Source organism: Megalobrama amblycephala, linkage group LG14 (assembly GCF_018812025.1).
Source record: "Megalobrama amblycephala isolate DHTTF-2021 linkage group LG14, ASM1881202v1, whole genome shotgun sequence".
Taxonomy (NCBI): Eukaryota; Metazoa; Chordata; class Actinopteri; order Cypriniformes; family Xenocyprididae; genus Megalobrama; species Megalobrama amblycephala.
In genome coordinates this window covers 13,548,241-13,574,583 of record NC_063057.1, presented here as the reverse complement: position 1 = coordinate 13,574,583, position 26,343 = coordinate 13,548,241, and the positions used below count along the sequence as shown (strand labels likewise).

Below are 26,343 nucleotides of genomic sequence, written 5' to 3'. Positions count from 1 at the left end.
TGTATTTAAGTGCATATTGAAATATGCATTGACTCATCCATAAATAATGTTTATATGTTACTGTACTATGGGATGTAGAACATGACCTAGAGTTCAAATATCTGTCTTCTTGCAACTGAACTCATTGAATGAATGAATGAATTGGCAATAGAGTAGAGGACTGTGGATTTTACTGCATGCATAATGGAAGTTCAGTGAGATATTTGGAGTAGAATTGGCTGAGGAATGGTAGGCGTTTCACTGTAAAAAAAAAATTTAAACATACATGGGTAGCGTTTAAAACCACACTCTCAATTCTAAGGATATTGTAAAAGGATCTTGATTATGCTGTTTCCTAAGATATCTACAGTAATTTTGGGGAAAATTCAAAGACGGCAATCCCAGAATGCCCTACACCATGTTCAGTAAAAAACAAAATATGAGGTGTTGGATGAGATGAGAGAAATGCAATTATAACTCATATATTTTATTCAATACTAAAAAGTATTTTTTGCTTATTTAGAGTATTGAGTTTTTAGCTTAGCAACATTCTAATGACAAACTATTGAAATAAACTGAGTCAACATACTTGATCTTAAATTTTTCCTTTCACTCTCTTTTTCTTGAAATAAATGTTAATTAGTCCATATTTTAAATGCATATACTGTAACTTTAACGTGACATCATCTTGCTGTGATATATATATTTTCAAATGTCTGGCATGATTAATATTTTAGACCTAATATTTGGAGCTGTTATCACAAGCTGAGAAATTATAAATACAGGCCAATATATTATGCATATGAAATCTCTTCAATTTGCTCTATGCTCATTTTCAGGCTGGAATAAGATCAAGCTTCGATTGGTTTAGCACAGATCAAATCCTGTTTTCCTATACATGTTTTTTAAACTTGAAGTAAAGCATGGTTAATTCAGTGAGTGACATCCAATTATGATATCACAAATAAAGTATTTAATTATTATTTAATTTTATTGTATTTTGTAATATTTATTTTTTTTACATTTATCCAATTCATTGCATTTCAATTTACTGTACACTCTAAAAAATGTTGGGTTAAAAACAACCCAAGTTGGGTTGAAAATGGACAAACCCAGCGATTGGGTTGTTTTAACCCAGCGGTTGGGTTAAATGTTTGCCCAACCTGCTGGGTAGTTTTATTTAAACCAACTATTGTTTAAAAATTGCTATATGGCTAGCTTAAATTAAAAACCAGATGCAATTAGAGGCAACAATAATAGTCAAAATGTGAATGATTATTAATAAGCTTTAATATTTGATTAATATAAATTTAATAGTTTAATAAAAAAGTTTAGCAATTTAATAAATGTTTATTGTTTAATAATTATTCATTGAACATTAATAAATGTTCATTTCCAACATACTTTGGGTTAATTTTAATTAAGCAATACAGTAATTTTTAAACAATAGTTGAGTTAAATAAAACTACCCAGCAGGTTGGACAAACATTTAACCTTACCGCTGGGTTAAAACAACCCAATTGCTGGGTTTGTCCATTTTCAACCCAACTTGGGTTGTTTTTAACCCAGCATTTTTTAGAGTGTACATATACTGTATACTCTATTACTTGTAAAAGCAATATGTTAGTTTGATTTTCTGAGCCTAGACTGTCTCTTTCTTATGCTAATACTTGTAGTTCTTCTCCAGTATTAGAGTTCTCTTTGCTTCACGCTGCTGGTCAGACCTTTGAAGTACACAAAGTTTAACTCCACTGTCATCAGTCACACATGAGAAATGTACTTCCTCATGCTTATTATACATGTCTTGGCAAAAAGAGGTTGGTACTATTTTCCACTCTGAGCCCAAACTCATTCTTACGGTAAATTAACAGTTTTAGTTGCAGAGCATGTTGAATAAAACTCCTTGAGGGATTTATTATTTTAACAGAACTTGTTAATTTAGCTGCTTCTGGCTGACTCTGTTAGCTGCTTTCTTCTAAAGACATCTGTAGTAGTCTGTCTGTGGGTTTGATGTGAGGGATGGCGTTGCAAGCTTACTACAAGTCTTTTCCCTCAATCAAAATGCAGAGCTGGCAATTTAATTGCATGTTTTTATTCATTTATTGATGTGCGTTAATTTATTTGTTTATTTCCCTCCTCTGCTGGCATGGGTGATGTAATGGTATTTAGGTCAGTGTGTTAGAGAGCAGAGCGAACGGAGGGTCACAAGGGGAACAGGAAGAGAGAGGGCAGGCAAGATGACAGGAGGCCGTCCTTAGCGTTTTGCATGCCCACTTCTGCTCTCCCGTCTGTCTGATCGCTTTGATGCGATTTCATTTCCTGTTCATTATTCATCAAAGTACTGCATTTCTCCATGTTCAGGCAGCATTTACATAACGAGGGAAACAAATTACTCCTTAGTTTTCTAATAGAGCAGTTTACTTTTACTAATGATAAGGTATTAAAACAAACCTGCCGCGTGTTGACAGGTGTGCGCAGGATGACTCATCAAGGGGATCACCAATTTATTAGATACAATAAAACATAACAACATAACACACTGCCTGGCCAAAAAAAAAAAAAAAAAAATGCTGTTTGGATTTAAATAGGCAAATGCTTAAAAGTCTATGATTGGATCATTATTACTGTGATTATTATGTTTCTAGCATGTTATGTTTGGCAACAGTGTGTAGCTTTTCATTTCTTAAACAACCATGTAGGAAGATGTATCATGGCCATATTCCAGGATGACAATGTCAAAATTACCCCCCCCCCCTTTTTTTTTTGAAGTAATATATTGTTTACTACATGAACAGAAATGTGGATTAAGAAAGTAAATAGGGTAATTCTTATTTAACAAGAAAATGTTTTATTTATTAAAGAAATGAAATACACAAACATACTGCTATTCATACTGCTCTTGACTCCAGGCCTGTATCACAGAAGCTCATAAACGAAGGCTCATAAATGTTTTTACAGTGCTCTCAGGCCATAGGCAGGCATCTCGTTTATAACCCTTTTAAATAAGAAATATCCCCGGTCTTATAAACAGTGCTGACTTGTTTCAGCCACAACATGTCAAAGCCCCTGTAATCTCGAAAATTATAAACAGACAACCCTCATACGCCCCCTATTGGTGAGAAAGGATAATGCCTGTGTTTAAACAGGCTTCACTGCCTGCGTACTTTGGGTGCGGACCGAGAGAGGCTTGTGAGACTTGTTAGATGTGACTATGTGATGTTTTATTAAAGGCCTTTGACAAGTGTGTATAACTGCAGGATGCAGAGCCTCACCAAATCATCCAGAGACACACACAAGCAGTTTGTCTCTCCCAGCAGTGCTCTGAGAATGCTACACACTCACTTTCGTTTCAGAGTTCAATGTTTCACCACCCATATATTCCAACTAACCTAAGTGTGTGTGTGTGTGTGTGTGTGTGTGTGTGTGTTTGAACACGTTGTACACAGCATGCTTATTAAATCAGCGGCAGAAAGGGATTCAGGCTGTGTGATTGGAGATACAAAGGAGGCCATTCTGATTAAATGCATCTTAGACCTGCTTAGCACAGAGGCACAGAGAAAGAGGATGATTGTTGCAATTTAAATCTCTTTCCTTTCCTCTTTCATTCACCAGCAGATTATTCCTATTCTGTTCTCCGAGTTCTCCACGTTAGGCTTCTTAACTTTTCAATTCATTCACTGTCCTCCCTCTCTCTCTCTCTCCCCTTCTTTTCTACACTGGAAAACCCTGTCGCAACTGTCATCCGTTATAAACTTCTTTCCCTCTTATAAGGACTCTGTGCTGATTCGTAGTTAATTGCTTCACAGATTTGAATAAAGCCAATCTGGATTAGTCAGGGGAATGACAGGCTAAAAACCCAGACAGAGTAGGCTATATTACCCACTCTTGTACTATACAAATAGGTAAAACTTTGAAATGTTTAAATGTAAGACTTAATAGCACGTTTTCATACATCTTATTTATGATTATGTGTATCCTCACGGCCATGTCAGGGACTGACTGGATTATAAGAATGGAATATAATCAAAATTTAAATAAAAACACTTTTTAATGATTATGTATTTTTTAAGTAAATATATTTATTTCATTCAGTTTAATGGCTAATTATTAGGACATTTGTGTTTACTTTTATATAGAAAATAAATTTTTAGTAATTTCGAAATGTATGACTCGGTAGTGCACTTTCATATGTGATTATATCTGATAAATGATTACTAGTAGTGTCATATATATATATATATATATATATATATATATATATATATATATATATATATATATATTAATGATGATTTTTCAGTGATCACAGGGTCCAGGACAATATTCATGCTTGTCCACCACTTGAAATCAGCCCAGCGTATTAGTATCTGGGTTCTTTAGCACCAGTACGTAACCCTGCAAGTCAAGCGGTCACAACTAAAAATGGCAAGTGTAAAATAGTCTTAAACGTGCTTAACCTTGTGTCTGTAATCTGATGTGTCTGGATTAGATGTCACAGTGTAAGGGTGGTCTCCTCATCGGTTCTGTGACCCAGTGTTGTGAATGGATCAGAGTGGATGGTGTTTGGATCTAAAGGGGGAGGGGGGAGTCTCTGAGCTCCGATTCTCCCCACCTGCAGAACCCGGGAGCGATGAATACGCTTCATTAAGGGTAGAACACAAAGCTGGCTTGTCCCTCGGCCCTTTGGGCCTGCTCTGCTTCCACAAATAGAGTCGCTGTTGTTTTAGTACCGTCGAGAGCAGAAAGAGGATAGAGTCACCACAACCACTGGTCTTTTTCTATCTCTGCCCCACCTCCCTCTCTCCTGAAATATGAAACAGAAATATAATGCATGGATTTGGACTAGTAACCAAGCTTGTGTTCTATTTCCTTCATGCTGTGCTGGTTACAGATGGGAGATGGTTGGATGCATTTGTGCAGCTGTTTTTATTTCCCCCCATTCTATCAAATGCTTTGTCTTCCTTTCACATACTGTCTTTCTCCTCTCCTCAGGTGCTCACGTATTTCTTTTCGTCTTTGTTTTCCAGGTGCACCAGGAAGGAAAAGTGTGAGCGGTCATCCGAGCCTCGCCGTTTCGCCTCTGATATAAAGCAGTGTGTGAGACTCAGCGTTCATCCCAACAACATCTCCGTGTCCCAGTACAGCGTCATGGTGAGCACTAATTATCAATTTTCACCTTAGTTCATTCTGTGTAATCACACTATAAAATATCCTTAAGGAATACTGAGGAAATACTAAACCTCATTTAAGTCTTTCTGAGGATAAAGCCAAACGCTGGACGTATTGACATTAGCCTTCACTAATTCAGTTATGGAGCCCATTGCTTTTCTGGCTCCATCATTAATGTGATCATGGTCTTAAGTTCAGCCTTTATGGATCTGCCTGTTGCACTGATGGGTTTATGAAGACACGTCATGCAGTTTGACCGTAGCACACGTGCCATGTTATTTCAGTGACGTGTAGATCTAATCACACACGACAGATCTAGCATTGACTGGTTATATGCATATTTTCTGATTAATATCCATATTCCGGTTAAACTGTTATTCTGAAAAAGATGTTTACATGCTCCACAGCTATTGGAATATTTCCATATAATCTAAATAAACTGCTATTCTCTTTAGGAAATACTGGAAATGCTTGCTTTTGCCATTTTTTTTATGCTGCATTTTTGCGCATTCTGCGGCTTTTTACAACTGTGCCAAATATGCCACAGAATTACCTGTGTTTGGACAAGTGATCTAAATGTATCTTCAGTTATTTATTTATTTTTTTGAATAAGGTACATAACCCAAAGTTCAGATAAATATATCTTATTCAGATTTCTCGAAACCAGAAAATTGGCTTAATTTGGTAATGCAATTAGGTTAATGTGTTTACATGGCCCAAATGTGACCAAATTCTGATTAATATCAGAATATTGCTGTATGTACTGTATTTATTGACTCTGTTTCCTCATGTCAGTCACTACTGTTTGTTCCCCTATCCTTAGTCAGGACAGTTACCTTTTTCTTTTGGCGAACCTAGCTAAGTGCTGACTCTACCACTCGTTCATTGTGTGATTGTGTGTGTGTGTGTGTGTGTGCATGCGTGTGCGTGTATGTTTGAGGGTCTCTAAAATCCATCAAAGCAGGCCATGGTTTCAGACCTTATCCTCATGTAATCCAGCACCTCCTCTGAGCCTTTATATCAGATTAACGTCTCCACTAGAGAAGCTGGCCTTTCAGCTGATTCAGGATCTGTATTCTGGGCCCAAATTCAAAATCTCAACTACTAGACTTTAACAGCTATAACAGCTAATAAACTTGCCCTAACACCAGCGTGTACGTTAGGTACATGTGTGCTCTACTGTACAAAGTGATGCTTAATCAGAACCTAGATATGTTTAGATAAACTAAATCATTCCCACAGCAGTGTGTTTTGCCATATATGTGTTTCTTTCAATTAGAGCATTCATGTCGACTGTATCTAGGCAACCAGTCAAAGCAGATGTCAGGAGATTCAGTAGTAGCTGTTCAGTCGTTGAAGAGTTGATGTGATCATATCGCCAGATTCCCATATCACAAGAAGTCCTTGTATAAACTGTCCAGGTGTGTTCTGGGAGTGCTAAGCTAAGGCTTTAAGCTTCAGATAATGAGCCCAATCCTCTCAATTTTCACAATCTTAGACCAGCTTATACCATTTGACTTAGTCCAATTTGGTTTGATGGATGTATGTATGTATGTATGTGTGTTATGAGGGAAAAAAAATGTCCTTGCACAAGAAAAACAGCTTATAAAACATAGTAAGTAATGTTTTTTTTGCATATGTGTATATATATATATATATATATATATATATATATATATATATATATATATACATACAGTGCTTCCCACAGGTTTGAAATATACTTGCGGTGGTAGCCACGGCACAAAAATGAACTACTACATGTGACAAACAACAAATATGAGACTTTGTTTAAAAAATAAATAAATAAATAATGAAATTCATTTCGATACAGATTATACTCTGTTTGGGGGGCATATGAAGTAGGCTACTTTTTTATCCATTTACCACAAAATTCCTCAACTACACCATTTGTATGCATATGAAATATTACATTTTTATGAAAAAAAACACTTGATGATGATAATGATGATCAAAATTAATAGTTGTTTCTGATTATTGATCTGGGTTTTAGAGGCAGAATTCTGTCATCTGCTGGTTAGAGAAATCTGTAGGAAATACATTTTTAGTGTAATTACCAAATACATCCAGCAGAGGGCCCATAAATTTTTCTGGATGTGGCCAACTGCTCTTATAAATGCAATATGGAACATGATCACGCATAGAGCGAAGGGAGACTTTCCATTGGTATGGGCCGTTCACATCTCGTCTTTTGCGCTCTCACGTTCATTATTTTAAATGTATGCGGGACGAACGTGCTCAAATAGAGATCGAAAGCTCTGCCAAGATGGACGAACAGCTGATCATACCTGTACAGGAGGGCTTATTTATTTATTTATTATTTTTTTTTATTTATCTTCATAAGTAGTAGTAGCCTATAATCTAGTATTAGAGCTAATGCAAGTTCTGGAAATCCATTTATCCTTTGCTGAAACTTCGTCTTCATGGAGAACGCGGCTCATGATTGCTTAGCAACGAGCGTTTTTGAAAAGAGGAGAAAGTGGCGCGACTGGCATATTCCAACGCGTTTTAAGAAGCAAGATGTGAATGGCCTCTAAATCGAACGTGGATGGTTTCATTATCTCACGTGGATAAAAAAAAAAAAAAAGTATAAGGGTATAAAAACAATAAAAGCAAATATGTACCAAATATACTTGGGCGGCCGTTAATATACCTGAGCGGCCCGCCCAGGTAAAGTCTATGTGTGGGAAGCACATATATATATATATATATATATATATATATATATATATATATACTTTTATTTTATATATACATTTTAACAGTATTTTTGATCATATATATTAATATATTTATATTTGTGTGTGTGTGTGTGTGTTATGAAAAGACTGGTAAGGAATTTACACACACAGCATTAGAGAGAAATTGACCTTTTCCTTTAAACTGGAATTACTGAGAGGAAAACAACACATCTGCAATGCAATAAATTGCAAAATGTACACAGAAATACACTACAGGCATCCATGCTGTTTCTTGACCTTTTTCATTATTGAATATTTGTTTGAGGAGATAAGCACAAAGCTCCTTTGTTCAGTCTGCAGGGAGAATTTAGGGATTGAAGTAAGTTTCTCATCAAAAAGAAAACATTTTTCTTTTTCGATTATTTCATCTTTTCATGTTATTTCACATTTTATCCATAAGCTCTTCCTAGACCTCCACCCAGCCAGAGCGTGCTGCAAACCACAGTAAAGCCCATCTTACGAGGAATGTATTTATTTATTTTTAACTGCTCTTTTCATATTACTGAGTGCATTTACCAAAGAAGTTTCTTTTAGATAATACAGAGGTTTCGATAAGCAGAGCGTAGCACAGCTTTAACATTATCCTGAAGGAGGATTACACTTTTGAACTAGTTGTTTAGGGAAAACATCAGTCATGGCTGGATACAATGCTATAGGTGCTCTCAGAATTCATTTAAATGTAGATTGATTTTTATCCATGCGATTTTAAAGTACAACAAGGGGTACAATAGGTAGAATCTCATAGCTCTCGGGGTCTCTGGGGGTACATCGACAGCTCTGTTTCCCTCCACCAGCAAATCCTGAAGCGTAATTAGAAACCCGCATCAGCATCTGAAGTCTGTGAGAGTCTGCCGTCTTGATGCATTCTTCTGTTGAGGCAGGAGGTAATCAAAGACGCCATATTCCTTGTGTCGTACCCTCTGCTACAAGAGGCCTTTTTTTGTTTGTTTGTAGGGTCCCTCTCCGAGAGGGATGATTTTCATATTTATCATGGCCAGCAAGGGTTTGTTTGCCGCTGCTTGAAATGTAATTGAAGAAATTCTCTCTGCATCTCTCTCTAAAAGGAAAAATAAATTAAATCCCAGAGTGGCGCCGCCATCCACCGGTGCATCCTGAACTTTAATGGGAAAGCGGAAAACAGCAAGAGAGGGGGAGAGATGGGAAAAGTGTCTGCAACATGTCCCTGCCTTTTCATTAAACAGCAATCTAAAAACAGCCCCGGTCAGCCGTTCTGTTGGGTAAAGGGTGTTTCAGGCCGTATCACCAATGTAATGCTGGGTGCAGGGCCACTCTATGCAAGGCTGCAGCTTCCTATTACTGTGGATATTCCGATTTCATCCACTTCACCTCCCATGATGCCCTCACAGAGCATTACTGCACGCTTTCCCAAACTGACCCCCGACAGAGTCAAACTGGCAGAGAGAGCTGCAGCAGCTATTTTAAATGGTGCATATCTATTGTGTCTTTCTAACTATATACAACTTCATTATTTTCTCTCCCTGAAATCTCTTTATTTTGTGTTTTCTTTGACATTATAACATGCGTTTTGTATCCGGATGGTATTTGGATATTATTTTAGACCTTTCACATTTATCGAATTGTAGAAACAGAATCCTTCTACAAGCATTCAGTATGTACCTTGGTTTTGAAGCCACGGTTCAGTACGGGTTTGGTACAGCAGAGGCGAGAAAACTAAAAATTTAATAGCTTTTTTCTTTATTAAACTGTGATTTTGTTTTTCAATAAATGTGTCTCTGTGTTTAAATAAATTCAATTATAATTCAAATTTTCTTAAAGATAAAAAAAATCTATCTTAGCTAATGCTGTAAACTATATACAGGGAGACCTTTCTCACACATTATAATATTAAAGATTACAATTAACAGCAGACCCCAAATTATTAAATTCAATTGCTATTTATTTTTAAATATATAATAATCAACACGCTCAATCAATAACACTCAAATAAAAAAATAACAATTAAAAAACAGCACACAAGGCAGGTTTTGCATTAACTTATAAATCTATTAATAATCATTTACACTGTTATTGTCAAAACTTGTTTTTATGACAAATTTATTTAAACATACATTAAATAATCAAGAAATTACTAACGGGTTAAGTAAATATAATAAACAGGCTAATATAGTACATATATGAAGTGTTCCCTTCTAGAGTTAATTTCTCTAGTAAACTAACATGCTGTCGACACTAAATGCCTGAGTTAAATGTAATGCTACGTGAGTTATTATTCTCAAGCTGTTTTATTGATATCTTTCCGCAGTTGAGAACACTGGTTGAGAGATTACATGTAAACATACCGATCGATCGTCTCTTCTTCTTCTGTGCTTTTTACTGGTAGCAAACAGCTTTGCATTACCGTGCACGCCCCCTTCTGGATTGGAGTGTGGATTGCCTATGACCAATTGTATTCATCGTGTGACTGCATGCACCAAACCGTGACATCCATACCATTCGGTATATATATATATATATATATATATATATATATATATATATATATACAATGCCAATATAATCCCAGGTGTAAAGGGGGCATTTATTTCAGTCTCATGACAGTTGCTCTTTCTCATTCTTCTCTTTGCGATCGTTTCTCACTTCATCTGACTCAGGTGTCAGGCAACACATGTGCTTCAGAGCAGGGCTTGAAATTCATAAGAAGGCTGGGAGCCAGAGGGCATTGTGGGTAACGGAGATGGAGAGGACAGAGAGAGAGCATAAAGAAAAAAGAGAATGACAACTCTCACCCCATAGCCCTCTCTCTTTCTCATTCTCTCCTTCTCTCTCTCAATTTCCCACCCACTTGTGTTCAGTGAAATACATTGGAGTCAGTACAGGGCTGACTGATGTCTGACTGAAGTCTCTTGATGTCTCTGGACATTTTCCTCCAGGAAATTTAGGAGATATGTGGCCGCTGGTTCAATGGCCTGATTTCGCTGTGCGGTTGGCCATGTGTCAGCTGGGATATTTATGGAACGGCTATGTGTGTTTTCTGGGATGTCTTGATGTCTGCGGCTGGATTGAGATTTCCCATGTGTGGAGTGTGCAGACTTCCTTCTCTCTCAAGAGCATTTCAAATCACAGACGTGAGAAAATATCCACGTTACAGCAGTTTTAGGGGCAGCGGCAGCAAAAATGAGTTTATTTTCTGCACAAAGATGGTGTGTCAGTTTGCGACACACACCAAAAGTTTGTCCTGTCCATTATTGCCTGCTGTTTTCTCCCCTGTATAACTTCAGCTTGTCTTTTCTTTTTTCCTTGACAGCTCGTGCTGGAGGCACATAACGTGCCAGAACTTTCTGCAGGGGTCAACTGCACCTTTGAGGACCTGGCGGAGATGGACGGTCTGGTCGAGGGGAACCGCATTACCTGCAGCTCTCCTGCAGAGAAGGAAGTTCCACGCATTGTCGTAGACCAAGGTGTGAACATGCGCCGTCACTAACCAGGAAATTTGGTGAAAGGCCTGAATGTTGGCATTTGTTGTGGCAGTGTGAATAGACTGAGACTAAAAGTGAGACTGTGACAGCTTTATAATTGGAGACGCTGGATCGAGAAATCTGCTGCAGACTCCAGAGACGCTGGATTTATATCAGGGAAGACTGTCTAAGAAAGAGAGAGAGTGATAGGCATAAACACCTGAGCAGAGATGGAAGTTTACATGCTCATTATCTTGCCTGCAGCTGTTGACTTTTGCCGCAGGACGTGTTTTGTAATTGAGTGAATAAAGGTCGTCAAGAGGGAGGCAGTTTTGGCATTCTGTCTCCTGCTCTCTCGTCTGTCTCTCTCCATTTCTGTCTTTCATTCTGAGGCTCCATTGGCATTGAGGTTTGAGAGATTTTTCAAGTAAAGTGATTGGATTGGATCTCCTGAACTGATGACACTCTTCACTCCATCTGCTCGGCTGAAATGGTTTTGACAGCATTCACTCCAGCAGATAAGTGAGAGAAAAGATTTTTCAAGAGAGAACATTTTGCCGTCCTCTTCTGCACTCTCGTAGATGCCATTCTTTCACCTCTGTTTTCTCTCCGACGTGCTTGGTTACCCCGACATAATTGAAATGGGCGCACATCTGGGCAGCTGTCTAGAGGCTGGTAATTTTTCATAATACGAAAACGTCTCAACGTTAGGATAATGAAGATGCGCACTTCTGCAGAAACAGGGGAATACTCCTCCGCGTGTGTTCTAGGGCAAAAACAGGTAGAAAAGGTTGGGGGGGGGGAATGGAAGCAACAGTGTTCTTTCGGAGCATCTCGTATAGAAACACCCACAAATTATCCTAGTAAGTGGCACAGCGGTCTGGATGTGAGGTAGAAAGAGCCGTGCGCAGGGGTGTGAGGTGTGTGAATAATGATGCATGCAAGTCTCATTGGAGATGTGAGGCTAGTCAGGCCACCATGAAATTACAGGTCGGTCCAATCTGCAAGGGCCCGGAGCTCTGAAATGCCGCAGTGCAAACACACTCTCACACCACTGACTAAGTACACTATTACACACCTGAGGGTGCACACTCACACACTACTGGATACATACACCATCACCATCATACACATACAGTTTTTAATCCCTAAATGCGTCATAAGTTGTGGATCAAGATGTGTTTTTATGGATTCTGCATGCACACACACACATACCCCTGCAGTTATAGGTCATTTATTCGCTCTGTCTCCCGTATTCCTCACTTTCCTTTCATTTCTTAGTGTCATGGTAACAGTGTATGTCCTGAGTGACTCATTAAAGGCGGACACACTCTGCAGCGGGTGGCAGGGGGCCTGCACACACACACACACACACGCACACACACACACACTCCGGAGATACCAGCCATCAAGGTAACATTTAGGTGAGCTAATTAGGACAGATTCATTGTCAGGCACACTTTACAGTGATTGATGAATGATTCGCTCTTTGTTGAAACACCGCACGACAGGGAAGGAGAACAAGAAAGAGGTTGAAGAGAAATATGTGAGAAAAGGAGAGACAGGAATAGATAGAGAGTGAGGGAAAAAGTATGATCTTCCTTTGAGAGGGGAGATGTCGTGTCCGGCATGTTGAATTAAACATGAGCTTCTTCATTAGCTCAGACAAAAACACTCTGAAGATGGGCACTTTTGTGCCACATTTCCATTAACTCGTACAGGTTTCTTTCTCTCGCTCTCGGTCTCTCTCACCCTCTTCTTCAGGGATGGGAAGGGTTTTAGATCATTTTTGGCAGAGAGGAGCGGTCACCTTATTCCTTACCTTCAAAAATATGCTCTACAATCCACACATATTATAAACTACTTACTATATAACCTAATTAAGACAGCTTGGTGTCATTGGTCTATGAATGAGATAATTGATAGTTTATATTCAATTTACAGTTTTGAATTGGCATGTTGCTATGCAAACAGCATGATAATCTAAGCATTAAAATACACCATAGACACAAAGTCCCTTTCAAGGAAAGTCAGTTCACTCAATGACAATATTTTCAATGCCTCTGTGCAGCTATTCAAGGCATGCAAAACAAACTCCTACTTGAATGGGGAAATGCTTAAATCTCAAAAACTGCTGATATGACCTGACCCACAAATGTTGTTTCTTATGCTCAAATAGCATTACTTCGGGTTGGTTCAGCCAATGCACATGTGAAGTCCCAAGTGTGCACATCTCAGGACACTGACTGTTTCTATGGGAACGGCAGCTGGAATGTCATGATGACTTTACCAAGTGCCGATTGGCTATTGTATTTCTATAGCGTTTTGCACTACCGTTCATCATAATATGAGTGAATAATCTTTGTATATACTGTATACAGACTTTTACGCAAATGTTGGATAAATTGATCCAATTTTAATCTATACTTTTTAGTATCTAAATCATTGCAGTGCATTGTCACCCACATTTTGGAACAAACTGCTTTCTCTGTAGGCAGCTCACTGACCTTATATTAACTTATTTAGCAACTATGTCAACACTCGTAACGTTTTCCTCCTGCCTCTTAGGTGACCATCAGATTGTCCAGCTCTACCTCAAATCAAAAGAGACGGGTCTAGCTTTCGCCAACACTAGCTTTGTCTTCTACAACTGCAGCGTTCACAAGTCGTGAGTATCTTTTCTATTTAACTATTTAACTCATGTAGTGCAGTAGTGTAACATCCTATCTATTTTCAAGAATACTCAAACTAACTGCATTAATCTGCACCCTCTCCTCGTCTCAGATGTCTGTCCTGTGTCGGAAGCCCATACCAGTGCCACTGGTGCAAGTACCGTCACACATGCACCCACGACCCGAGCAGCTGCTCTTTCCAGGAGGGCCGTGTCAAACAGCCAGAGGTGAGTTACTTGCGATTGGTCACACACCGGGGTTTGTAATTGGCCATCATCATTCTCAATTGGACCTAATTGAGTTGATTGGTGCAGAGGTGCAGTTCAGGTCCTGTCCTAATTGTGAGAACTTACCCAGCATCACCCCATCACGTTGAGCCACTTCATACACGTCTGATGGCTTTGAATTCGACTTAATTCTCATTAAATCTCTAATATTTATATCTGGATTCCCACCAACATCTTATTTCATGTAAATTATCAATAATATTGGCACTACTTGCACGCCTTGAGGCCACCGCAGGCCCATCAGATAAATTAAAAGCTGCTGTTGGGGCTCGGCACACTTTGCCGGAGCCAAACCCTTTCCTAGCTCGCTCTCAGAGAGATGCCAAGGAGCGTCGAGCCATCGAGTTTGTATCACTGATTCGCCCTTTAATCCCTCCTCGAGGGTCTACATGCCGCAGATCACAATGTGTTTATTTCATTTGCATCATGCAACTGAAGAGAATTCAGCAGATAGCATGAACATATAATTATGTACATCATGCTTGTTTGCTTAGCTTTGAAATGGGTAATGAATTGTGAGGACACCTGCCCCCTGTGGCTATGTGTTTTAGCCACACAAATGTGTAGCCTCATCATTTAGCATTCATTAACATCTCTTAACAAAGCGTTTCTCTGGCTGCCAGGCTTTGGCGTACCAATTATCAAATGGACACGCTGTCAATATTGACCAGTTTAATATTAGGATTCCCTATTGTGTGTCGAGCGACTTGCACACAAAGCAGCGACTGAATATTAGCACATGTTAATGACATTTCCACTGGATGTTTTTGTTTGATTTTTGTTTTAAGACAGGTGTTTTGTCCGGTTAATGAGTTTAATTTGGATTTCATTAACCCCTCATACCGGAGGTCTCAGATCCGCTTCCAAACTCCGGGTGGTTTAGAATTAATGACCGGGGATGTTTACCGTGCAAATCCTCCGAGCAGACGCTGACGAGTCAACTTTGCATGGAGAAATGAGATGACCTTTTGCATTGACCTTCCGCAGATGAATTTCTGTGTTTTATACCAATTAAGGGATTGCTGAGAGTGATCTGAATAATCCGGACTTGTCTTTCAATGGATGGTGAAAGCGAGAAGCCCCCCTGTAGTCAAAGCTCATTTCAATATGTGCCTGTGAGCACAGGAGAACAGTCCACATTCATAAATAAAACGTGCCACAGCATCAGAATGTCGTCTCTGGCAAGATTTAACAACATTGTGTCTGCCATTCACAGTCTCTCACATTTAAATATCTGACGGGTCTTCTTCAGCTGTATGCTTTTTGTTTCATTATCATATTTCAATTTGTGTGATACTTTTTACGTTTAACAATAGCAGCAAAGGAATTATGTTTGGTGGCAAAATTCAAATATTTGAAGACATTTTCACTTCTCAGTTAGTTTCTCATTTTGCTCGGATTTTCCAATTATACATCATAAAATATCCAGGATGTATTAGTGTTATCCTGTTATATAAAGTAGGGGAACGTGGCATAATATGTGTATTCAGGGAAAAGCATGGGAGAAAAGTAATTAGCATTTATAATAGCATTTTCTATATGGCAGGTAAAATGAGTTTTATGTGATGGCAAAATCTTTCAGATCTGCATATTGATATATTGCTACTGTATAAAACCATGCACTTCTTTTTTCTTTGGTTATGGATTAGCCAAGAATTATTAAATGAAAATAGTAGATGTGGGGTAAAGTGTGTCAGATGCTTTGAGGTAAGCTCTATTAGTGGATTAACTAAGTGGTTGATAGTAAGTCTTGTCATATTTCCTTGTAATTATGTTAGATAATTGTGGAATTATTATGGAATAATGGAATAAGGATGCTTTGGTTTGTTTAGTCCAGTGTTGTTTTGTTTTTTTTCTTTTGTGAACATTGTTTTCCAACTCTGCTATATGAATCTTGATTTTCTTCTCTGGCTAGAGTGTGTGTACTAAGGGTAGTGCTGAATCCTGTCAGATGCTAGCTGTGTCAATCCCCCATGCCTCACTCTTGGCCACTGGCATAATGCTGCATGACTAAATGCATGTCGTCCTGACCCAGACGTCCACTGCACTTTAGAAAACAATTTCTGTTATAGCTTGGCTTTTTACTTCCTTTTAGGAATTGCAAAGTGCTTGTTTACAGCATGCCTACTGACGGGTAATGTGAAATTGTGGTGTGATTTTGAATAATAGATACACTAACAGTCAAAAGTTTGACACTAGACCAATTCACATGAACATATAAACCTTTTTTATAAAGGCCTATGCTTAAATGCATGAAATTAGTTTTGTAAACAAATATCAATGTAAATATAGCTGTGAGCAGCAATTTTGGTGTTCAAGCGCTTTAAGGCCTTTAAGCATATGCGTAAAAAGGTATTATGCTTTAATTAGCAAGCCTGTAACCATCTCGATCATTTGCAAAAAATACAGGCAATTTACCATAGGAAATATGTAGTTTTTGAAGTTTTTTAACAGTTATTGAGGTTGAGCCAAAAACCTAGGACTCCTCAACCACCACCAATGTGCAGCATCCACCTGGACGATGCGACGGCAGTCATATTGTGCCAGAACGCCCACCACACACCAGCTTATTGGTGGAGAGGAGACAGAGTGATGAAGCCAATCAGTATATGGGGATGATTAGGAGGCCATGATGGACAGAGGCCAATGGGAAAATTTGGGATTTTTAATGACCACAGAGATTCAGGACCTTCGGTGCTTTTTGACAGTATAGTGTCCCCATCACTATACTGGGGCATTAGGACCCACACAGACCACAGGGTGAGCACCCCCTGCTGGCCTCACTAACACTTCTTCTAGCAGCAACCTAGTTTTCCCAGGAGGTCTCCCATCCAGGTACTAACCAGGCTCAGCCCTGCTTAGCTTCAGTGGGCAACCAGTCTTGGGCTACAGGGAGATATGGCTGCTGGTTCAGATGCAGATGCCTTGAGGCAAAGTTGCTCAGAATGAATAGTTCTACCATGTGGTACAAATGTTGTGAGTGTGTGTGAACTAGGACTAGGTCGCAAAAGTAGGTTTTTCAAAAAATCCAAAAATACCAGAAAATTGAGCCAAGGATTCCAACGACATAAGACACTTGAGCCTACGCCTAATGGTTCAGGAGTTATGGGCCATTTTGTACTTTTAACCGCTGTAGCGCCCCCCTATCAGGCCGATTGAGGTTAGCCTTGCTGACGTTGTAGACTGTGTGAGTACTACCCTCAAATTTTCAAGTTTCTACGACTTATGAATAGTGATCCTTGGAAATTTTTACAATTACAATAGGGATTCAGTGCTACGCAAAAAGTAATAGTTTTATAGTTTTCAAAGATTAAATTTGACCATATAACACAAAATAAACTTGTGTATTGAAGTTAATTGTGAGTGGTCTTCCATGCACTTGGCATGAGGATAACTATTTATGACACGTATGACTTTCCGCCCAGGTAAAGCCACCCAAATCAGTCACTCGAGTTTCCGTGACTGTTAAGATGCTGTCTTAGAAGGCAGCTGCATATGTAGAGAGTAAGAAGTGAGGTAGCTCACTCAAATTTGGAACAATATGGTAGATGGGACACTAGGAAGAAAAGGAGAGAGGTGTGGGAAACAGGAACTGATCGATCCAGTGAACTCTCTACCATCTTATTAAGATGTTAATTGACAGGCACAATTGGCAGCTGTGCACAATTGAGCTGCAGATTGTGAAGAGAAGGATTTGGGTCCGAGTTCAGAACCATGAGATGTCCTTTTTGCATTGCCTCCCTCGGGGAGAAACTTTGAGGTAAAAATCATTTAGATCGAGGTGGAAGACAAGACTTGAAGAAGAAAATACCAGCTCAGGAGGGGAGCGAGAGTGAAAACAAACAGATGAAAAGGAGGGAAGTGTCAGAGGTGAGAAAGGATGAGAGCGTGTGTGATGCCGCAGGAAGTGAAATGTGGCAAGGAACGAGAGGGTAGGGTTTTTGCCTTCGGCGGTAGGGAGGCACGTTAAAGCGCAAGGAGTGCAGGGAAGCCTTGGTAATCATCCAGCTAACACCGCGAGAGCTGTGGAGAGAATTAGGCGTTTCATCTTCTACCCGACTGAACGCTGCCATTATGCATACATACTCAAACAGCTCTAATTATGGATCTATCACTCTGTGCCAGCTCTCTACCCTCTGTTCTCTGTGCCAGGGCGTCTTCCTCCCCGCTCGCACTCAATGACTATCTTTGTCTCGGCGCATCTCTAACAGAAGCGCATGCACTGAACTTAAATCTTTTCCCCCACCTACAGTATCTTTCTTCAGCGTCTAATTATATCAGTCCTGTTCTGAGACGCTGGAGATTCAGCTGCAGTCAGTTAAATGCAGCCCCCCCCCCCAGTAGTAAACAATCAGGAGCCCAATTGCTGTCTGCCTCACTCCACGTCCCTTTGACAAACACATCATTATGTTTCAGCTCACCCTCGGGCCTCTCTTGCTCAGACCAAGACTGTAAACACACTCTCAAGAGCCTCTTTTATCTGTAAAATGCCTATATTTAATAGTAATTTCCCTTTATTTTAATCAAACCCTGCTTTGTTTTCCCACCTCAAATGAGCCGCCTCGGGCACGTCTTGTCAGATTTGACACGCGTCACGGACAAGGAAGGAAACCACAATGTCAAGTCATTTGTCAAATGAATGCATGTTGAATTACCATCTCTGCATTTTTTATTAACATCTCTTCCAGTAAGACTCTTTAGCTGTATCTGGCTCGAGGCTACAGAAATCATTCTCTTCCTGGATGCAATGGACACTGGCTCTCTTTCTGAGCCTCAAGACAGGAAGTATGGCCACTTTTTTTGATCTGCTTCTGTTAAGTTCAAAGCAGACTACAAGATCTAGTTTGTTCCCGATGGGGTAAAGCGGTGTAATGGTTGAGGCTGAGACCATGAGGTTGCTGGTTCAGTCCCCACAAGCAACTTGCCATAACTATTGGCAAAGTTTTTGGTGGCATTCTTTGGCAAAATTGATTGAGGCTGAACCTTTATTGACGCTGAAATGGAAACTGTCTTAGGTTTCGAAATAAGCAATAGAGTGCATTTCATTTTTTCCCGTCCCGCTTTCTCTCTCATTGTGTGTATCTCTATCCTTTCTTCTCAGCCTCCTTGTAAAGACTTAATAACCTGGCCTGACAAAAACAGCCCTAGTCTTCAGTGTCTCTGAAGACTCCATATTAGAGCCTCCCAACCTTCAATTATACTGTTGTTATGCTTGGAGTCAATCTCCCTCCACATAAAGCTGCCAGCAGAGCCCTGCTCATCCGTCAATAAGAGGCGTGGAGAGAGGGGGGGGCCTGGCCAGACACCTTCCCCAAAGATGAAGGGGCAGGCTGAAGAGACTTGGGCGTGGATGGACAAAGATATTGGTGTTTTAGTGGGCGGTTTTCCCTTGTCGTGCCTTATTTATGACTAAGACTGCTGCCAATAAACATGTTCACATTATATCAGTGTAATGGGGAGATAAATCCTTGGAGGGTGGTCTGGGGAAGGACTTAGAGAGGCCCTTGTAGACCATGGGGCTGAGTAGCTATTATGGGATTTAGAGACCTGAACATTGGCTGAAATTTGGGTCAGTGTAGGGCTGCCCTCTGCAGAATGGGTGTGCATTTAACGCCCGTCTTTGTACTGATGACTTTAATATCTGGAGCCTGTGTGGGTGTAGATATGATGGTCAGAGTGTGAGTGTGTTGAAGTGTCTTTGCTGTTTTATTTATGACTGCAATTATGCATGTGGGTGGTGTTTTTATTTATTTGGCATGTTAAGATAAGTGTCTATGCTTGTGAAGGTGTGCGTTCATGTGCTGTAAAGTGAAACACTGAGTGTCTCCTGTATTGTAAATTTCCTGTATGAAAGTTAAACTGAAAAGGGGTTTATGGCCCAACCTCATGCCCATACAAAATATTACCTCACTGCAGTCGGATTGCGGCACATCTTTAAATTCACACTCAGTATTCAATCTGCATTCCATAGCTGCTTTGGTCCAGATAGCACCTCAGTTTGTATTCATCTTACAAAAGCCGCCTGAGCACTTTGAACACCCTGCACTGCATAAATACCACTCTGTGCCACCTCGTTGGTTTCTTCCGTAGTATCTAAAAGACAATGTTACATCAGTCTTATAGAGTGTAGCCAGGGACTTAGAAAGAAAAAAAAAACTGAAAAGTTCTTTATCCTCTTTCTCCCTTTTAAAATTTCATCTTTTTGTCTGCGTGAATTAACAGCAATCACTTTTATTTTCGTTTTTGTAGATAGGCTGTCAAATTATCTATAATGGCTTTTTTAAACTGTGCCCCAGAGCAATTCAGCCATGCTAATAAGCTTCAGACCATCGTTATTGGCCCGACCTTTCAGCCCAAGGAGCAGTCTAGATGGATTTTGACTCTAAGAACAGGCCCATACCCATTTTGAGGTTTTATTAGGCTCAACCGTAAGGAAACACCAGGGAATTTCTGGCATGTGTTAATGTATTTCTTTGTTTTATCTTTTGATACTTACAATTTTTGACCTTGCAGTTTGATCTTCTCATGCAGGAATGTCCTCAGCTGCTTCCAGCGGATCGTATCCTAGTTCCGGTGAACGTGGTAAAACCCATCACCCTTCGGGCCAAGAACCTCCCCCAGCCACAGTCAGGCCAGCGGGGGTACGAGTGTGTGCTCACCATACAGGGTGTGGAGCAGAGAGTTCCCGCCCTCCGCTTCAACAGCTCCAGCGTACAGTGCCAGAACACATCGGTAAGACGGTGTGTGGTGTATGACTATGAGTGTGTTTAGTAAACGTTTCAGCGAATTTGTCTGTGGACACAAGGGTACTCTCAGAAACAAGGCGCAGAATTTTAAGCAACACAAAAAGTTGTAGACGTGATAAAATAGAGCGGTTGTTTGCAGATTGTGTGAGAGCGGCTTATTTTAGTCACAAGTGCATTCTGTCCTGAATATTTAGTGCGTGTTTGCTTGTTCTCCCAGCATCAGCAGTGTAGGGATTTTGGAGTCCTCTCCACTGTGTGCTGTGATGACTTACCCGAGGATGAACCTGCCAGGAATGATAAAAGCATTCTTCCAGCAGAACAAAACTAGTAAATGTCTCTCTCTCTCTCTCTCTCTCTGTCTGACTCTGTTCCCATGGCTACAGTACTCGTATGATGGGATGGAGATGAGTAGCCTCCCTGTGGATCTGACGGTCATCTGGAACGGAGACTTCAGCATTGACAACCCGGCCCAAAACAAAGGTGAGGTCTCTGATCCAGCAGCCCTGCTAGTACCCTGGATTCAGTCTCCATGGCTACAGACCTGCAGCATCCATCCCCTGACATCCTGGTGTAGTTGACTGCAGATAGCCTCGGTTTCTGCTTGACTTCTTCATCATCTCTTTATTTTTTGACCCTTCTATTTCACTTAATACATTACAATATCTCATATACCTCTCATCTTTGCACCACACAGAAGGTCAAAGATGTTGTCGCAATTAGATCTTCCATAGTTTTTAAGTGTTCAAATGAACCATGTGTACCCACCTTTTAGAAAGGCCAGTCTGAGACCTGTAACCAACAAATACATTCTACAGAGAGAAAGAGACACATACAACCGAATATAGTGTATTTTATAACTAATTACCCAGTACAAGCTGAAATCCAATATAAAACCTTCTACAGCTTCTTCAGTCTTAACTATGCAAAAATAATTTCATCCTAATCAATATTTTATGTCTGACCATAATTTGATATAATAATATATATTTTAATTATGTAGTACTATATATTATATTATTATACATAATATTTAACATTTTTACTCAGATTTTTGCTTAAGACAATTTGCCAAATAATCTTAATTCAAGATGTTTTGTATTTTTGCTTCTCAAGTGATTTTTATCAAGTGGATGTTTAGCTATTTTTACTGGAAAACAAGACACAAATACTAATTAATAAAATTATTTTTTGCACTTAAAAAGACACTCTGACCATTAAAGGAAAATTCCGATTTATTGCAGAGGCAGTTTGAGCTCTCAGAGATTTTTAAACATTTATGCTCAATGTCAAGACTAGAAGTTCAAGTTCTAAAAACATTTTCATTGATATTAAATGGGATTTGGATTAAAGTTAAACATGCCCCCCGCTTTAAGTCAAATCAATGAACACAGCACACATGCATGTGAGTGTGTTATTAAAGTGCTGTGTGTGTCTGTGTGAAGGTTAGGCTAATTTAAGAGAGGAAGTAAAGTATGTGAGATTCCTCCCTCGCTTCCTGCTGATGGGGAGCCACTCAGGGGGCATCAGTTGATGGACAGATCATACAAGCATCTAATAGCAATTAAAAATGCCTGTCTGGTTGCCATGGAGATTAAACATAATATCACTGTACCAGGGAGCGGAGAAGAGGAGCAATTATCTTTAGAGCTGAGAGGAAGCAAGAAAATTGGGAATATGCTTTCTATGCTATAGTTTTTCCAATATTTCAGGCCATTGCTGCAAATTACACCATTTTGCTTTGATCAATGTCCCATGGGTCTTCCAACCTGACTTGACCTTTGCCCTCCCTGTATCTCCAGTGCATCTGTACAAGTGTGACGCGCGACGGGAGAGCTGTGGACTGTGTCTGAAGGCAGACCCTCTGTTTGGCTGTGTGTGGTGTAAGGGAGAGAACCGTTGCTCTCTGAAACAGCACTGTCCTCACCCGCAGAGCATGTGGCTCGAGCACAATGGCATCAATAGCAAGTGCACGCACCCCAGAATCACAAAGGTAAAACTATGGTGCACCAGTACATATGAAAACATACCCACAAAGTGGATTACAAAAGTCTGAGATCACTTCCTGAGATGCTTCTGCAGTTTTCCGATTTTATGCTCTTTTGTTTTATATATATATATAATTATTATAAATTGTGAAATGTAAAATTACCATGAATCTAATTAATTTACATCACTGTAATTTTTTTTTTTATCCTAAAATTTCCTATTAAATGAGATTTTGCATTGAAGATTTTCAGTGTGGTCTCAGATCTTCGGAACCCACTCTATAGAGTATATATAGGTCACTACCCATGACAGGGCCAGGCATGTACATTTACGACTGGTTTAGAGGTGAAAAGATTCTCTATTCCATTTTCATTTTTAGCTGCGCTTAAACGATCAGTTAAGTCTCAAGTGTCTGGGTTCTTGTCATTCTTAGTATAATATCACGTTCCACAGGTACAATAAAACCCTTGTAACAAATAAATATCTCAAATGTATTCACTGACATATGCATGTTTTATGGTTAACCATCATTGTGGAGATGAACAGTCGATATAAAGAGAAAGAAAAGGCGAAGGAGGAACAGATGGGTGCATTGCTGAAAGAGATATGATGGAAGTGTGACCTTGGGCGGAATACTGAGAGTGAAAGAATGGTGAGGAAGAGTGGATGGATGGAGGAGAGGAGGAACATAGAAGCCTCTGCACCACCAACCCCATCTGTAGTGCCCCATCAAAATGATTGATGAACATATACCGGAAAGGGAATGCTACTTGTTTGCCACAGGCTCTGAATGATGGACAGCAGATGTGTCTGAAGCTTATTAATCAAACTCAGATACCTGTTGGCACAAGGAACATATTGTGTCATTGCATCATATAGCGTCATTGCGGTTCAGGCGACCCGGCTCGCGGACCTTTCCCGATCCCGTCCCCTTCTCTCTCTCCACTTCATTCCTGTCTGTTTACTGTCTTATCATCATAAAGACAAAAATGCCAAAAAAAAAAAAAAGAAAAAAGAAAAAAAAAGGTTAAGCCAATGAGATCACTGCTCAAAATCTTTCTAAGTGATTGGACATGTACGACTAGATTTTTGGCGCTTGCTCCAGCAAAAGTTGCCACCATGATGCTAGGGTGATTATAATGGTTGCCAAGGCATTGCTGTGTAGTTTCTAAGGTCATCTGGGTAGTTGCTAGTCTCTCTGATATTTTGTCTATAAAATAATTTCCCTTAGATTTATCATCCATCAGGTGAAAATCTTGTGTCCAATCTCTTACAAAAGTAAAAGCTATCCTCAACAAGCCACACAAATATCATTGTCTATAGTACAAACAGCAAGTTATGCACTAAAGTGTAATACTTCGAGCACTAATAATATAATAAATTCACTCTGCAAATGTACCTAGATTTTTACAAATTTACAATCCATTTAAAGTTGGTCGCTACTATCACTTCAAACATCTTCAGTGCTTTTTTGATCATAACTGAGGTTCTAATTGCCAATAAACACATTGAAAGACAAAAATGGAATTAAGCCAAGTGGAGCCATGGGTATTATAAGGGGAAGTCCTGGACTGAGTTTCTCTTTTTTTTCATTCCATCTCCAGATCCGAGCTCTCCTCGTGCCTCATAAATACTCTCACTCTCTCTGATTATCACTCTCGGCGTCTTTCTTTCAATTGATCGGCTCACAGGTCGTAATGTATTCTAATGCACTCTATTACTGTGACATTGTAGATGAGGAATCTTTCGCTGACATTGAAGTGGATGGTGATTAAGTGTTTTTCCTCCAACAACCGTCAATTAGCTTGTCAAAGTCACAAATCTAATCAACTCCCCATCTCCTAATGAAAAGAGACTACTCGGTTTCTCTCTCCCGCTCATATTCATTTACACTCCTGCTTCATTCTCTCAGCAGAAGGTTGCAATTTTTAAGTGACTTTCCAGTAAGCCATCAAAGTGGGTCTGTTATTTCATTTTAAAAAAATCATTTGGCATATTGTGATACTCAAACAGGTCACATAAAGCTATAAAGCCCTAAGGGCATTGTAAAGACATCGATAGTATCATAAAAGAGGAAGACTCTGATTAAACTGGATTACTGGAGAGATAAGCTACGACAGCACTATAATGTTCTTTAAAATGTTTCGTCCAGACAGGGTATGTTCGTATTACATTGGCATATTTAAAATTTAAACACACAGTCAGAGCCTTTGGGATATCAATATTCCCACAGTGCTCTGAAGCCAATAAAGAACCTGTGAAAAACTTGAACCTCTCTGCTAAGATCAGTGCATGTGATGGGTTAAAGGGAAATTACCTCTCACCGTGCTGCTAATGAGATCTCTGACCTAAAGTTGGATCATTATCTGGCAGGAAATAATGACAGAGCCGAGATGTTAACATGTCTATATTCCCCTTTGGGATCCGACAGCCCCTCGTTTTGCCAAGATGAGGAATGGGTGTCCTACATTTGGCCTAATAGCCCAGCTGTCAATACACTTATGAGGCACGACCTCAGACACGTGGGTCAAGACTGTCAGAATATGTTTGATAGGCTCTTTTTATAGTGTTGATGGATAGACACTCAATAAAAGAGCTGTCCTTCTTGCGTGATTTCAGCTAAAGACAGACCTGTATTATTCACAAAATATTCACAGAAATGCACCTCCGGAATTAATTACATGCTAGCTTTTCTTCTCTTTTCTCTCCCTCCCCCTACATTTTTGGCAGTGTACTGTTTCCAGGGGCATCATACACCAATTTTTGTTGTATTTATTATTTTTATTTTATTTATATGCAGTTACATGTGTGTTAAAGGGTTAGTTCACTCAAAAATGTAATTACTCACCCTCATGTCGTTCTACACCCGTAAGACCTTTGCTCATCTTCAGAACACAAATTAAGATATTTTTGATCAAATTTGATGGCTCAGTGAGGCCTCTATTGCCAGCAAGATAATTAACACTTTCAGATGCCCAGAAAGCTACTAAAAACACATTTAACACAGTTCATGTGAGTACAGTGGTTCAACCTTAATATTATAAAGCAACGAGAATACTTTTTGTACGCCAAAAAAAACAAAACAAAACAAAAAAAACGACTTTTTAACAATATCTAGTGAGTGTGGAACATGAGGGTGAATAATAAATGACAAAATTTTCATTTTTGTGTGAACTAACCCTTTAAGTGTAAGTGTTACTTTTTAAGTTTTACGTGTTAACTTAATTGTCCTACTATATAAAATATATATATATTTTTTTTATTTATTAATTAATTTATTTATTGCTTTTTTCTTTTTCTTTTTT

General features: G+C 39.4%; 1 protein-coding gene across 4 annotated transcripts in view; it reads left to right on the top strand.

Annotated features, from left to right (window-relative positions):
• plxna4 (plexin A4) overlaps positions 1-26,343 on the top strand; it is a 214,489-nt gene that overhangs the window by 144,146 nt on the left and 44,000 nt on the right. For 3 of the 4 annotated variants that reach the window (XM_048157446.1, XM_048157449.1, XM_048157448.1), the window contains 7 exons: positions 5,007-5,130; positions 11,197-11,350; positions 13,916-14,015; positions 14,132-14,246; positions 20,820-21,038; positions 21,436-21,532; positions 22,852-23,042. In XM_048157446.1, coding sequence (XP_048013403.1) covers positions 5,007-5,130; positions 11,197-11,350; positions 13,916-14,015; positions 14,132-14,246; positions 20,820-21,038; positions 21,436-21,532; positions 22,852-23,042 — 1,000 coding nt within the window. The remainder of the gene's footprint in view (positions 1-5,006; positions 5,131-11,196; positions 11,351-13,915; positions 14,016-14,131; positions 14,247-20,819; positions 21,039-21,435; positions 21,533-22,851; positions 23,043-26,343) is intronic. The other variant, XM_048157450.1, reaches the window with a different exon arrangement.